At 37.9% G+C, this 16330-nt stretch overlaps 1 protein-coding gene across 3 annotated transcripts in view; it reads left to right on the forward strand.

Moving 5' to 3' along the window:
* Positions 1–91: 91 nt before the first annotated feature.
* ANKRD28 (ankyrin repeat domain 28) overlaps positions 92–16330 on the forward strand; it is a 223431-nt gene continuing 207192 nt past the window's right edge. For all 3 annotated transcript variants that reach the window (XM_036901013.2, XM_036901012.2, XM_036901016.2), the window contains exon 1: positions 92–436. Coding sequence is in view for 1 of the 3 variants with exons in the window: in XM_036901012.2 (XP_036756907.1) it covers positions 410–436 (27 nt within the window). In the remaining 2 variants the exon portion in view is untranslated. The remainder of the gene's footprint in view (positions 437–16330) is intronic.

Here is a 16330-nt window from a genome sequence, read left to right on the forward strand (position 1 = left end):
CGGCGGCGTGGCCAATGAGCGCTCGGCTTACTCTGGCCTCTCCCCCGCGCGGCCGCCAATCGCGGCGGGCGGTGGTGGTAATATTGTGGAGTGGAGTTTGGATGCCGCCGCTGCCGCGGGCTGGAGCGGCGCGCCCGCGGGGGTGCCAGGGTATTTCGGGAAAGGGGCGTGAGGAGGTGGCGGCGGCGGCTTGCAGTGGTCGCCGAGGGGAAGATAAAGAAAGGGAAGAAGAGGGCGGGGAGTCCTCGGAGGAGGGGCGGGGCCGGCCGGCGCTTCACCTCTCGGTGGCTGCTGCGGGCGGCCCGGGAGGCGGCACCGCCCCCCGCCCGCGGACTCCTCAGCGCTCTCTCCGCTGACCCCGCGGTGCCGGGCAGCGGCCGAGGCTGTTGGGGCGGAAGCGGCGACCGCCATGGCGCTCCTCAAACTCCGTGACCAGGTAGGTAAGGGGCGGCGAGCAGGATCGCGCCGCCAGCGGAGGGAGGGCGTGCGGGCCATTGGTGTGGGCCGCCGGGACGCCCGCTCGGCGGGCGGGGGCGGGGGAGGCGGCGCCGACGGGGGCGCGGGCGACCTGCCTGTCAGCCGGGAGCGGGCCGTGAAAGCCCACGTGCCGCCGGCAGCCCGCCGCCGCCTCCGGCCGCCGCCGCAAGAGGGGCGGGGCCCACGCTGGCGTCCGGGAATCCGCGGCCGGCGCGCTGCTGGTGTGCGCCTCTCCTGCCAGGTGAGGCCCGGGCCGAACAGGTGGCTTCCCCCTGCCGGGCGCGGGCGGGGCCGGCGGCCGTGACCTAGGGTCACGACCTTGCCCGTCTGTTTGCTTCCCGGGTGGTTGGAGGCGAGCTCTCTCCGGGTGAAAGGAGGTTGGTTCTACTTAGCGACTGGTTATTCAACGTGCAAGTTCCCAGACTTTTTTTTTTTTTTTTTGACATCTTGTGGCACCGTCTTGGTTACTTTTCTTGATTTAGAAAGAGCTGGTCGAAGAATACGTGAAGAGTCAAAAGAGTCAAGACGCTTTTGGATTGAAAAAATACTCTGTGTCCAGGAATGAAATCATAACTATATTAGAATGATTTGTACACCTGAAAACACCGGAAGATAGGTAACAAGGCTTTCAGGCTATGTATGTAGTCTTCCAAACATTTGTATTTTTTCTTCTCTTCTGGGAAAAGGGAAATTAACGTAATGCAGAGAAGTTAGTTTTTGCCATTTGTTTTTCACAGCAGAAGATATTGAAAAGATATTAAGGGAAAGTAACTTGCGTTGGTAAACTATTACGAAAGTTAGTACCCCTTTTGTAAAAACAATGGGTGAAAACCTGAGATTTCTTAAAAAATAAAAATGCTGTGTCTGTGAATACTGTACCTTGAATTCTCGATCTGAGTAGAATCACGAATTCTTCGTAAGTGAATTTTATATTTAGGCTGATGATTGAACTTGTGTATCATGTGGGGTCGGGAAGGTTTCCAGTTGTGGTAACATCATCAGGATATGATACTTTGAAAAACTCTATTGCTTAGTCAAGTTTATACATTGTATTTCAAAATATTGAGCTGCTTTTCCAACATGATAGCCATCAGACACGTAAACTTAAATTTGAGTTAATTAAAATTAAATAAAATTGAAAACTGAGTTCTTCAGTCTTGCTTACTACATTTCAAGTTTTGGGTAACTACATGTGGCTATTGACTGTAGATTTGGACCACACAGATAAAGAACATTTCTATCATCAGAAAGTTCTATGGGCAACACTGTTAAAGAATAACAGATAAAGCATAATCAATTCCTGCTAATTCCTGTACAGTTAACTCAACATTATAGTCCTAATGGTGTGAAACTCAAGATCTAGATTCTCCACTAATAGTTGTCAAGCTAATGGCACTTTGTGCTTCTGTAAGTTGTAGGTGAGGTAGCAATTGATTTTTGTTTTGTTTCTATTCCTACACTTTTGAAAGTTATTTTTGCAGTTTGGATCATTGTATGCATTAGGAATTTGGTGAACTTTTAGGAGAGCGTTCCATTTTATTCACCATCAGGTTTAAACAGCAACAAGATTGTGTTTTTCAGTTGGACATATAATCCAATTGCACTTTCCAGTTTTATATAGTATCTATTAGTAGTGGTACTAAAGATATGTAAAATGTCAGCTGTAAATTTGAAGATAATGTGGACAAGTTAAGCAGTATGGCTCAGAGAGAAAAAAAATTCGAAGTTTACCTCTAAACTACTATTGACTCATCTGGTTTTTCTTCTGGAAGACTGAGAAATGAGTTTGTTTTGCCTAATTCAAATGGAATAGCTGCTTTTAGAAGTCATTTTACATGTCGATATTTTGTTAGCTATTAGAAGTGATGGTAAAAATGAAATGGAATACAAATACTATTATAACTTTTCCCATAAAGAAAAGTAGTTCACTAGTTGAATTATGTGGAGAACAGAAGGGGAAGATCTGGAAAAGTGCACAGAATTGTAAAGCTGGATGGTACCTGACATAGCATTTCACCCAAACCCCATTTTTAGTTGAGATGGGAAGAAATCCTTTTTATGTTATTATGGAAAGAATCTACTTTTTATGTTATTTCCATATGCACCTTGTGTTTTTTTTATTGTTTTTTTTTTTAGCTTTACAAATACATCCTAATACTTAGAAGCTATAAATGGGTTGTTTTTCTTTGTGCCTGGAAGCAGGGAAGGGGATGGTTCTCACATCCAATCAATAATCTGAGTATGACAGCTTTCTCTCTTTTGGTCCAACACTTAATATGGGGGTAAGAACACCATTGTGTTTTCAGTTGGACATAAAATCCAACTGTACTTTGGAATTTGTGTGTTTATAAATTGCAGTTATGAAGCAGTTGTGCTTTACCAGTTTTATATAATATCTGTTAATACTTAGTGGTAATGATATACAAACTATCACCTGTAATTTGAGAATACTTAGGGTTTCGATCACTGTACTACTTTCTATTAGTAGATGAAAATAATTTTTAATTGTAAATGAAGTGGAAAAATGTTTTTTCTGTTTGTAGGAGTAGAAACACGAATTTTCCTTTGTTTTTTCCTCCACTGAAGTATGTAAAGTATTAAAGTATTTATATACAGTATGTGTTTATATCACTTGAATTTGTAACAGTAGCAGAGTTTCATCCAACTGTCAGGATTTGTATCTTTGCAGCTAGTAAAATGTAATCACGCCTGATTACATCTAATATTTGTTTTTCTGGCTTTATTGAGGTACTGTTGTCATATAACACCTGTAAGTTTAAGGTATTCAACAGGATTTTGATACATGTACATGTTGTGAAATGATTGCCACAAGATAGTTAACACCTCCATCTGCTTGCATAATTACCTTGTTTTGTGTTTGTGGATCTACTTTAACTTTCAAAAAATATACGTTTGCGTGTGTGTGTGTGTATATATATATATATATATATATATGATGTATTTGTTAATTATAGTCACCATGCTATACATCAGAATCCCAGAATTTACTCATCTCATAATTGGAAATTCATACACTTCGACCAATTACATAATTACATATTAATTTGTCAGCAGTGATTCATAGTATACCCTAATAAGAAAGGTAGATGGTGTTTGTTTAGATTAGGGATAATAAACTCACAACTGAATTGCAAATGACACTTGGCTTCAGTTACCTGGAAGATAACAGAGAGTGATGGAGATACTGGCCAACAGAGCAAGGCCATTGTTGCTATGCAGATATGTCTGATATCTTTAAAACTCCAGGGTTTTTTCTTTTCTTTTTTTTTTTTTTAGCAAGTCAGAAATCCAGATTTTATGAAAGTCTATAAATGTTTGAAAGTTGGTAGTTTACCATTGATAAGAATTTAAAGTGTCTTGGTATGGAACCAGTTTCTCAGCTTGAGAAAACAACTACAAAGTAAGATTCCTGTTAAAGTTTTCTTTGAAATAAAATAGCTGAAATGACTATAAACTTTTAAAAATTGAAATGTGATTTACACACCATAAAATTCACCCTTTTAAAGTATACAATAAAGTGATATTTAATGTATTCACAAAGTTGTACAACCATTACCACTATCTAATTCCAGAATATTTTCACTGCTCCAAAAAGCCGTTAGTAGTCACTACCCACTTTCCCTTCTGCCTAGCTCCTGGCAGCCTCTAATTATTTTCTGTATGAATTTGCCTGCAGTAGGTGGCCTTTTATGTCTGATTAATTTTATTTTGCATAATATTTTAAGGTTCATCCATGTTGTAGCAGGTACCAGTTGTGGGTTTGTAGAAAATAAGTTCCTGTATTTTATGCTGTTTTATTGCCTCCTGTGGTGTACATATGTATAATCTGGGATGTTGTTTATTTCTATTTTCTGAGTTTGTTTTATAATTGAAATTAAACTTTATTTGCAATAGTGGTAAAGGATAACAGCTTTTACATTTGGATTACTTTGTGTAGAAACCATTTTTGTGCTCCCTTCTGGGTTAATGGTTAAGAATCCACTAAGCACAGTACTATTTGGCCTTTCAAAAAAAAAAAATTGATGATTCTTTAAAAATCTTATAATTGGGAATACACACTGTCTGAAAAACACTGATATTCAGGTATTTTGTTTTGAGTATCCCCTTGCTTTGTGCTGGAGACTGGGGGACGCAAGAGTACAGTAGCTACCATCTCTGCCCTTAAGCATCATACTGACTAGAAAAGGAGAGAAGACACATAAATGCACAGTGTCTTATATGCTTCACATGAAAAGGTGCATAGAGGTTAAAGAAAAACATATTTGGAAATGTAGCTAACATAGTTAAAAAGTGTGTTCTATGTTTTCCTGATTTTTTTTTTTTTTTGGTAAAAATTCTACCTTGTAGAACCTTGCTAGCTCCGTAAGAGATGCAGATAACATGTTTAGAGTTTAGAAAGTATCAGGTGATCTGATTGTAGGCAGAGGAAAACCCTCTTGGCAAGGGAGCTATTTTGGGTTCACAGGAAGGACTCACTGAAAGAAAATAGTTGTGTGGGAAAGCAGTAAGAGGGAACTATGACGGCAAACCAGAAGAGGATGGTGTATCTATGTTGCAGTAGTGAGGAGGTAGATCTGGTAGGTACGCGTAGTTGGAAATGATGGGAGAAAGATTAACTAATTAGAACAGTGACCACATTATGAAGTACTTTGAATACAAAGCTAAGAATTTTGGACTTTACTTGTGGGTCATGGGCAGTCAGCTGGTCTTTCTTAATCTAGGGTTTGTAAAAGGCTTTAGGAAGAATGGCATATATGTACTTTTCTCAAGAGTTCAACATTTTTATTAGATCCTCTGAGGGGCGCATGACACCAGAAGTTAAATAACAACTACATTATAGGTTTTAGAAGAGTAGATTACAAAAGACAAACAGGGACACCCAAGACGAACCAGTTAGGTGGCTATATTCAGAACATATGTAAAACAATTAGTACAAACTGAGTACATTTTAAGTATTAAGCTGAAGTTTGAATGGGAATGAGTATATCTTTAAAAGATATTCATAGCTATAATAATGGCTCACGTATGTGTACAATTGACAGTTTTTTGTCGCATAGCACCACTAGTGTAAATTAAGCATTAAAAGTGCAATTAAGTATTGATTATGGTAGTAAAAAAAAAAGCAGATAGTCCAAGTTACTAGATTTGGGTTGCATTACGTTTTTCAGCATTTTATCTTCCTTTATATTTTTCTAGATGTAAAATTTGGTGAAAGTACTTTAACTGGGCTGCAGTGAAATGCCTCTGGATAAAGTTCTGTGCCTAGAGAAAATAATTTAGGACTGAGCGTTTTTGTTCTATATAATATATCCTATAGACAGTTCATATCAAGTCAATCACACAGTAAAACTTCTAATGAAAAGCAAAAGTTAATGAGATCTCTAGTTAATTAAACTAATAATGTTTTAAAGTATAACAGTACTTTGTATACAGTGATTAAAGTTCTCAAGTAATTTAGGTTTAATATCCACTCCTACTTCCCTACCACTCTTAGTTATACTGGTAAGGGATTGATCTACCTTCCTTATGTGGTACTGATTAAAAAAAAAAAAACTTACCAGGATTCTTCTCTGTGTATACCGATTGACAAACAAAGCAATGTCTGGTTAGAATTACTACTCTCACAGCTTTAGTAAGAAGTTCGCTTTTGCCTAGTAAATTTAAGTTGAAATTCTTGACTGGTGATGGTTTACTGACATTTATTTATTATAAACTTAAAAGTATGTCTTTTCTCCTCTTAAGGGTTCCAGGCCACAGATAATATTAAAACATGAATCACAGGACACTTAAAATATTTAAAAAGGGAAATCAGGAAAAAATTGCTTCTTTAACAAATACTTGTTCCAGAAGCACAGAATGAGAGTTATTACAGTGGAGCACTACATTTATTTCCTGTTACCTGAGGTACCCCAAAAAGCCATATAAACTTTATATCTTCATAGGAAGTATAAATCAGTCTGGAGAGGCAACCTTTTCCATCAATTTCTGGATTAAAAAGTTTGCTAGCTTTTTCAAACAGATTTACTGGCATACCAATTTTAATTGAACAGTTCAGTGATTTTTAGTATACTTACAGAATCACCACAATCAATTTTAGACCATTTTATCACACCAAAAAGAAACCTCTTACCCCTAAACTGTCACTCCCCCAAGCTCCCATCCTCCTGTGGTCTAGACAACTACTGATCTACTTTGTCTCTATATATTTGCCTGTTTTTCTTAGCATGTTTTTAAGGTTCATCCATATTGTAGCATGTATCAATATTTTTATTGCTGAATAATAGAATATTCCATTGTATCATATACCACATTTTATCCACTCAATAGTTGATGGACATTTGGGTTATTTCCACTAGTATAAATAATACTGCTATGATCATTTGTGTACAAGTATTTTGTGTGGGCATAAGTTTTAATTTCTATTGAATATGCATGCACTTAGGAGTGGACTGACTGGGTCATATAGTAATTCTGAACTTAATTAGCCTTTTAAACAACTGCCAGTTCCAGAGTGGCTGCACCATTTTACCCTTTCCCCTAGCAGTGTATTCAGTTTCTCCCCATCCCCAGTAACTTTATTACTGTCTCTTTTTTTAATTATATCCATCCTATTGTATATGAAGTGGTTTCTCTTTGTGGTTTTGATTTGAGTTTCCCTGATGGCTAATCAATTTAAGCATCTACTCCTCAGATCCTTTGTCCATTTTCTAGTTGGGCTACTTGTATTTTTATTATTGAGCTGTAAGGAGTTTTAAAAATATATTTTAAATACAAGTCCCTTAGATGCATGATTTGCAAAAATTTTCTCTCATTATGGTTGTCTTTCTACCTTCTTAGTGGTATTCTTTGAAGCACAAAAACTTACTATGAAGTCCAATTTATTGAGACTTGTAGGGTTCTGACCAGGGGACCTACTAGGTGGTTAGGGCTCGCAAGAAGAGGAGCTGGTGTGAGGATAAGATGAGTTCAGTTCTAGATATATTGAGGCCCTAGTGGGACATTTAAATGGAGATGTGTTGTTACAGGAGGTAGTTAAATGTGAGGCTCAGCTTGGAGAATAATGTTTTCAGTGGTAATTGAAGTGAATGAGGTTGCTCAAGGGAATGAGAAGAGCTCATGGCCAAGGAGAGTATAATGGGGAATATGGAATGGGTGGACAAAGTAAGCCTAAGGAGAAGCTCCCCGCGTTAGCTATGAGAGACGGCTATCTGTCACAGGGCGAGCAAGGGAAGAATTTCCCAAGTTGCACCTTTGTTCTCTTGGGCACAAAGGCTCAATTTTTCATCACCTTTTAACTTTTTTTACCTAGCATATTGTTTTAAACTTTTCCATGGCAATGTTTCCTTATTTGCCCCAAAATTCTTTACTTCCTAAGTCAGTAATTCCTAACTTGAGCATACATCAAATTCACTTGGCAAACTTTTAATACAGATTTTGGGGGTTCTTGTTAGACCTGCAGAATGAGAATCACTTGTGGCAATACCCCAGAATCTGTATTTTAAAACCTCTTAAAGACTGTAACCTCTTCATCAAAAACTTGTTTCCTGTTCTCTTAGTTCCCAACTAACTTATATTTACTAACACCTGTTGCATTTAGGGATGGCCATATGATTGAGATCTAGCCATAGGAAATTAAGCAGAAATATAAAATGTTCAGCCCTGGCAAATACAGACCTGCTGTGAACAGTCCTCTCCTCTCTCCACCTCTTATCAATCTGCCAGAGCAACTTTGAAAGTGATGGGCCCAAGAGAGCTGAATGTCTGTCAGCTTGGGTTTCATTTCCCACCTCTTCAGGACCCTGGCTGATCATTAACATGGATTTTTTTACTTCATGGAGGCATGAAATAGTCTATTACATTATATCATAGATTTGGGATTTATCTTTTATTAAAACTTTAATCAGTATAACTCTATTACCCGAATTCTGATTTGGAAACCATTGCCCTTGATTTGTACTGTTTTCTATTTTTAAATGCATTTACATGGTATGTTATTCTCCAGCTGTTGACTTCCAGGCTTTATATATAAATACTGTTTCATTTATAATAATTTCCATGGAATGGTTATACTTAACATCCTGATTATTTTATTATGTAACAAACATTTGTATGTGCTGGTCCTTGATATAAGGGATACATCTGAGTCTAAAACAGGGTCTCTTCTTTCTAGCATGGGATAAGATGGAATTAGATAAGGGCAATGATCTTACTATGCTTTTGAAAGCATCAAGGAAGAAGTGGCTAATAGAACCCAATGGTGGAGTTGGGTTTCCTTCTTGAAGTTCAATGAGATTTTATTTACCCTCTTGTAATGTTCTTTCATCCTTGATGGTTAAGAGCTGTACATAATAAGCCTGTACAAAATATTCCTTTAAAGGAGCAAAAACTATAAGTATATTTTTGGTAGATTTGTACTACAAGGGGTATTTTGTTTGAGCATGTTTTTCTTAATCTCAACCACCAAGAAGGTATGGAATACTTTATTGGAGAACTGCAAATTTTAGTCTTGATGCAGATTATATGACTAAGCTTTCCTGCAGGTACCTAAAGTTTTTTTTGTTTTTTTTTTTAAGTAACATCTTAATTATTGCATTTTCTCTTCCCCTTTTCCTTTCGAGGGAACCTTCTGATTAGAAATGGTGAAAGTCAGATAGGACCTACCAACTGTCTTTTGTATTATACTTTTATTAGTGTAAATTAATCAGGAAAAAATCAGATAGTTCAGAGAGGACTTTGAAAGTGTGTGTGTGTGTGTGTGTGTGTGTGTCTGTGTGTAAACAAGAGCCTTCTGTATTGGACAGTTCTCTGAGCAGTGATAGGTTTCCCCACTTTTTGAAAGCTTACATGCTAGGCAGTGTGTAGTTCCAGAGTGTCAGACCTGGTTCATTACAAGAGTGTAACAGGTAGGCAAGGGACAACCACATCCTGAAGAAATGGAATTAGTTGGACTTGAGGTTTAAGAGCAGCTGGCTTTTAAAGGTATGTAAAAGCAAACTGCAGCATCAGAGTTGAGCAATGGAGTTGAAACCAGGTGAGTAGATCAGAACAGCAAGTGTAATATTAGGTGGATCCAGTCAGTAAGTGCCTTAAACCAAAGTATAGGCAGGTAGTTAGAAAACAGTATGTCTGTGAGAGCTTAAGTGATTCAAATATGAGGAGATGGCTGGAATCAAGAGACCTCAATAGATGAGACTAATGGGTTGTAACCTTTCAGACATTCTCATTTGCTACTATAGCAGGAACAATGAAAGGGAACCTGATTGGAGTATTTCCCAACTTAGAAACCAGTCAGGAGGTATAACTATTGCATAAATGTGCTGCAAAAGTGTTCTGGAAGATTGTGTGCATGTTAAATAATGGTTAATCCAATCATCTAACAATGAGTCACCTTGTTATTATAAGAAACTTACTGTAAATTATTTTAAATCAAGTCCCTTATTAAAACAAATTACCCTTCAGCCTATCTTCCATCATAAACCTGAATTTCTATGTATCACCTTCAGTTAAATTTAGATGCACTGACTGACTGTTACTGATGATGGATAATATGCAGATCATTTTGCATGTCCCTGTGCATTATTGGTTTGGAACCTCTTGTTTTTGCTTTTGAAATGTCACTGATCAACCAGTTTGTATTTTATTTTCCTTATTTGCAGTGTTCTACCTGTTAGACCAAGATTCTGTTAGAAAGTCAAATGAACTTCTTACTTGCTTACCTTCCAGTTCCCTCAGCATCTTGGAGCCACAGTTTGGAATTTGGAATTTCTCTTCTCTGATCACAACTGCTTTTATCATTGTTGGTTTTCCCACTTCTTAACCCACAGTGAACCTGAGCATTGCTACACTGGAACCTACTTGACCTAGTCTGCTAGGTTCACTTTGGCCGCAAACTGACCCCTGCAGAAGATTTGACCTGATTGGTCAAGTATTGGTTAGGATATTTTTTCTCACATGTGTGACAGCTTTTACTACTTGTAGGTTTTTTGAGATTTTAATGTAGGTTTTCTGAGATTTTCTGCTTCACTTATCAAATATTGACCAATACTTCCTTGCTTCCTCATATCCTACTTCATTCTCACTTTCCTCTGGCCTTTTTAGGGTTCTCCCAGCTCAGTCCATTGCAGTTTTCCATTATTAGCCATTCTGTGGGTTTATTCTTCACATTGTCCTCCTCAGCACCCTTCCCTCTTCCCTTTAACTCTCACCCCATTTCTACCCATCTTGCAGCCTTCATTCCTGCTTATACACCTCAATGTCCTTTCTTTTAATCTTTTTGGCCCAGCCTCTTGAGCCTCAACTCCTAACTTATATATATATATATCTTCAGTTTCTTCCCTTCATATCTTCCTTTCCTTCTGCCTTTTGCAACTTGTAGGTCTGTTTCCACCCCCTTCTCAGACTGTAGCCTTTTCTTAGCCCTGTTTCTCAGTGAGAGCTTCATCTGCAGTCCCTCTCCTGGGAGCTGTTAATTCAGTCTTACATCCCTGTCCTCCACCTTTGCTGCTCCTATCCTTAGCTCCAGTGTTACACTGTCAGGTGATCGTTCCATTCTTTTCTGTGGCTTTGTCAGGCAAGAGAAGCAAATAACTTAAAGAAAAATGTTAAGTAAATAATAATGAGTGTGATACATGGATATGACAAACAATTATAATAGTATTAATTGAATGTCTGAAGTGATAGAGCATGTGCTTTTAATTCTGGCTCACTAATTTATCAGCTCTGTGACCTTGTACAAGTTATTTCAGTTAAATTTGAGTTTCTTCACCTAGGAAAGGGGAGAGATAATAGTGGCTGTCTCCCAGAGTTGTTCAGTTAAGTGAGAGCTTGTGAATCCCCTGGCACATAGTTGGCATTTGATAAATGGAAGCTACTATTGTATTGAATAGTACAATACAATACTCTGGTTTGAGAGATCTGGGCAGTTCTGCCACTTACTTATTGTGTGACCTTGGGAAAAGAAAATAAACCTGAGCCTGGGTATGTTTTTTCTTAACATCTTTATTGAGAAATAATTCACATACACAAACTCATTAAAATGTATAATTCAATGTAAATTCACAGGGTTGTGTAACCATTGCCGTGATCTAATTTTGGAACATTTTTATCATCTCAAAAAGGCCTGTACCCATTAGTAGTCCTTTGCATTCCTCCTAACTCCCCCCACCCTCCCCTTTGCCTTAGCCTGAGGCAACTGCTCATCTGTTTTCTGTCTCTGTGCATTTGCCTATTCTGGACACTTCATGGAATCATATAATATGTGGTCTTTTGTGACTGGCTTCTTTCAGAAGGTTTTCAAAGTTCATTTATATTGTAGCATACATCAGAATTTAGTATTTTTTTATTGCTGGAAAATGCTCTGTTGTATGGATATACCAATTTGGTTTATCCATTCAAGTTGTTCTTACTCTCTGAATATTTGTATACCTTGCTTTTCTGCCTTTTTTTTGTTTTATTGACTCAGAAGAGTGAACATACGTTCTTCTTTCCCAGGCTCTTTTTCAACTGTACTCCTAATAATATCCTCATCTGAGATTTAGGTGTATTATTTGTTTTTTGTTGTTTTCTTGCACTTTCCTTGCTCCCACACATTGTTATATTGGTACCTGGATGGACACTACCTATTAATCAAGATGCTAAGATGCTAATACTCAGATTGGGCACAACAAGATAAGCCACAGCCATTACAGAATTTGACCTTAAGGCTTATTTCTGTTTGGGTATCCATACATTACAATATGACTTAAAATATTGCTTACTATAGTGTAAAGCAGTAAATGAAGCAAATCATTTGAGGTGATTTTCTTTGATAAGAATAATGAAAACATTTTCCTTTCCATTGTTGTGTTTCCAGACATATAATAGTCCAAAAATTTTTTAATGTATTTTTATTATCCCTAGAGACAAAAGTCTGTGACCCATCCTTCAGGTAGCCTTCTCTGAACCACACTAATTCTAAAATGTACTGAGTTTGTATAGCTTTCATTGGTTCCACATTCCTGTGTGATTAACCACCCTGGCAGAAAATCTTCCTTTCTACCCAATTCAGTTCTCTCCAGCTACAACTGATTTTCTGTTGTGTTGTCTGCAAAACAGGTCCTGTATAGCTGATTAGCCTTTCAAATTGAATTCAGGGAGCTGGTGACTGGTCAGGCCAATGTCTCCTTTTTTTAACAGTTTATTGAAGTATAATTTATATAGCATAAAATTCATCTGTGTAAGAGTTATTTTAGTAAATTTAAAGATTTATTTACCCACTACCACAGTCCAGTTTTAGAACATTTCCATTACCCAAAAAGATACCTATTTAGGAAAACCTCAGTTCTCCTCTGTATTTCTCCGTTATTCTCACACTGCTACCACACTCACACACTTCTGACCAGATGGGTGTCCTACAATTCAATTCAAGTCTGACACTACCTGGAGATAGTGTCATATCCCACAGATTAAGGGCTTAGTCCTAGGAGACAGCCCCACCCCTTCAGTCACCAATCACAAGTCAGGTCATCACCTGTGCTTCTGACTGGCTGGCTGACTGTGAATCAGAGGTTCCCCAATATTTTGCTGGAGTTGCTGAGAGAACTCAGAGAACCATTTTATTTACTAGATTACTGTTTTATTTTAAAAGGGTATAATTCAGGAACTGCCAGACAGAAGAGATACATAGGGCAAGGTATGTGGGAAGTGACACAGAGGTTCTGTGCTCTCTGGGTGTGCCACTCTCCCCAAATCTCCACATTTCCCAACCCAGAAGTTCCTGAACCCCATCCTCTCGGGTATTTATAGAGGCTTCATTATGTTAAATCATTAATGTAATGATTAAATCATTCAGCATTGGTGATTGGCTCAATCCCCACTGCTTTCCCCTGTGCAGAGGTGGGATTGTGGTGGGGTGGGATTGAGAGCTCCAGCCCTTTATCACCACTGTTGGTTCCAGCAACCAGCCTGTGTCTTTAGGTGTTTTCCCCAAAATCACCTCATTAGCATAACACAAGACACCTTTCTCGCTTACACCTTAGAATTATCCATGGGTTTAGGAGCTCTGTGCCAGAAATTGGAATAATGACCAAATATTTCTTAGTAGAAATCACAGTATGTTGGACACAGAAGCACTGAACAACACACTAGAACAGATGGACCTAACAGACATCTTCAGAACTCTACACCCAAAAGCAGCAGGATACACATTCTTCTCAAGTGCATATGGAACAAATTCAAGAATAGACCACATACTACGCCACAAAAACAGCCTCAGTAAATTCAAAGAGACTGAATTTCTACCAACCAACTTCTCAGATCATAAAGGTATAAAACTAGAAGTAAATTGTACAAAGAAAACAAAAAGGCTCACAAACATGGAGACTTAGCAACATGCTCCTAAATAATCAATGGATCAATGACCAAATTAAAACAGATCAAGCAATATATGGAGAAAAATGAAAACAACAGCACAACAAATCCAACTTCTGTGGGACTCAGCGAAGGCAGTTCTAAGACAAAAGTATATAGCAATCCAGGCCTATTTAAAGAAGGAAGAACAATCCCAAATTAATAGTCTAAAGACACAATTATTGAAACTGGAAAAAGAAGAACAAATGAGGCCCAAAGTCAGCAGAAGGAGGGACATATAAAGATCAGAGAAGAAATAAATAAAATCGAGAAGAATAAAACAATAGAAAAAAAATCGATGAAACCAAGAGCTGGTTCTTTGAGAAAATAAACAAAATACATACCCCTAGCCAGACTTATTAGGAAAAAAGAGAATCTACACACATAAACAGAATTAGAAGTGAGAAAGGAAAAATCATGACGGACACCACAGAAATACAAAGAATTATTAGAGAACACTGAAAAATCTATATGCTAACAAACTGGATAACCTAGAAGAAATGGACAACTTTCTAGAAAAACACAACCTTCCAAGACTTAGCCAGGAAGAAACAGAAAATCTAAACAGATCAATTATCACCAACGAAATTGAATTGCTAATGAGAACAGATGGATTCACCGCTGAATTTTATCAGACATTTAGAGAAGACATAATACCCATTCTTAAGTTTTCCAAAAAAATAGAAGAGGAAGGAATACTCATTCTATGAAGCCAGCATCACTCTAATACCAAAACCAGGTAAAGACACCACAAAAATGAAAACTACAGACGAATATCTGTGATGAACATAGATGCAAAAATACTCAAAAAAATATCAAGAGGATCATACACCATGATCAAGTGGGATTCATCGCAGGGATGCAAGGATGGCGCAACATTCGAAAATTCATCAACATCATCCACCACATTAACAAAAAGAAGGACAAAAACCACATGATCATCTCCATAGATGCTGCAAAAGCATTCAAAAAAATTCAACATCCATTCATGATAAAAACTCAACAAAATGGATATAGAGGGCAAGTACCTCAACATAATAAAGGCCATATTGACAAACCCACAGCCAACATCATACTTAACAGCAAGAAGCTGAAAGCTTTTCCTTTAAGATTGGGAACAAGACAAGGATGCCCACTCTCCCCGCTTTTATTAAACATAGTACTGAAGGTTCTAGCCACGGTAATCAGACAACACAAAGAAATAAAAGGCATCCAGATTGGTAAGGAAGAAGTCAAACTGTCCCTGTTCGCTGATGACATGATATCGTATATAACAAACCCTAAAGAATCCACTCCAAAACAGTTAGAACTAATATCTGAATTCAGCAAAGTTGCAGGATACAAAATTAATACACAGAAATCTGTTGCATTCCTATACACTAACAATGAACTAGCAGAAAGAGAATTCAGGAATACAATTCCATTCACAATTACATCAAAAAGAAGAAAATACCTAGGAATAAACCTAAGCAAGGAAGTGAAAGACCTATTCCCTGAGAACGATAAAACACTCATAAGAGAAATTAAGAAGGACACTAACAAATGGAAATTCATCCCATGCTCTTGGGTAGGAAGAATTAATATTGTCAGAATGGCCATCCTGCCTAACGCAGTCTACAGATTCAATGCAATCCCTATCAAAATACCAACAGCATTCTTCAATGAACTAGAGCAAATAGGTCTAATATTCATATGGAACCACAAAAGACCCTGAATAGCCAAAGCAATCCTGAGAAGGAAGAACAAAGCAGTTGGAATTACGCTCCCTGACTTCAAACTCTACTACAAAGCCACAGTAATCAAGACAATTTGGTACTGGCCCAAGAACAGACCCATAGACCAGTGGAACAGAATAGAGAGTCCAGATATTAACCCAAGCATATATGGTCAATTAATATACAATAAAAGAGCCGTGCATGTACAATGGGGGAATGACAGCCTCTTTGCCAACAGCTGGTGTTGGCAAAACTGGACAGCTAGATGTAAGAGAATGAAACTGGATTAGTGCCTAACTCCATACACAAAAGTAAACTTGAAATGGATCAAAGACGTGAATGTAAGTCATGAAACCATAAAACTCTTAGAAGAAAACATAAGCAAAACTCTCTTGGACATAAACATGAGCAACTTCTTCATGAACATATTTCCCCAGGCAAGGGAAACAAAAGCAAAAATAAAACAAGTGGGACTCTATCAAACTAAAAAGCTTCTGTACAGCAAAGAACACCATCAGTAGTACAAAAAGACATCCTACAGTATGGGAGAATATATTCGTAAATGACATATCCGATAAGGGGTTGACATCCAAAATATATAAAGAGCTCATGCACCTCAACAAACAAACAAGCAAATAATCCAGTTAAAAAATGGGCAGAGGATCTCAACAGACACTTCTCCAAAGAAGAAATTCAGATGGCCAACAGGCACATGAAAAGATGCTCCACAT

This window comes from Manis pentadactyla, chromosome 14 (genome assembly GCF_030020395.1).
Source record: "Manis pentadactyla isolate mManPen7 chromosome 14, mManPen7.hap1, whole genome shotgun sequence".
Lineage (NCBI taxonomy): Eukaryota > Metazoa > Chordata > Mammalia > Pholidota > Manidae > Manis > Manis pentadactyla.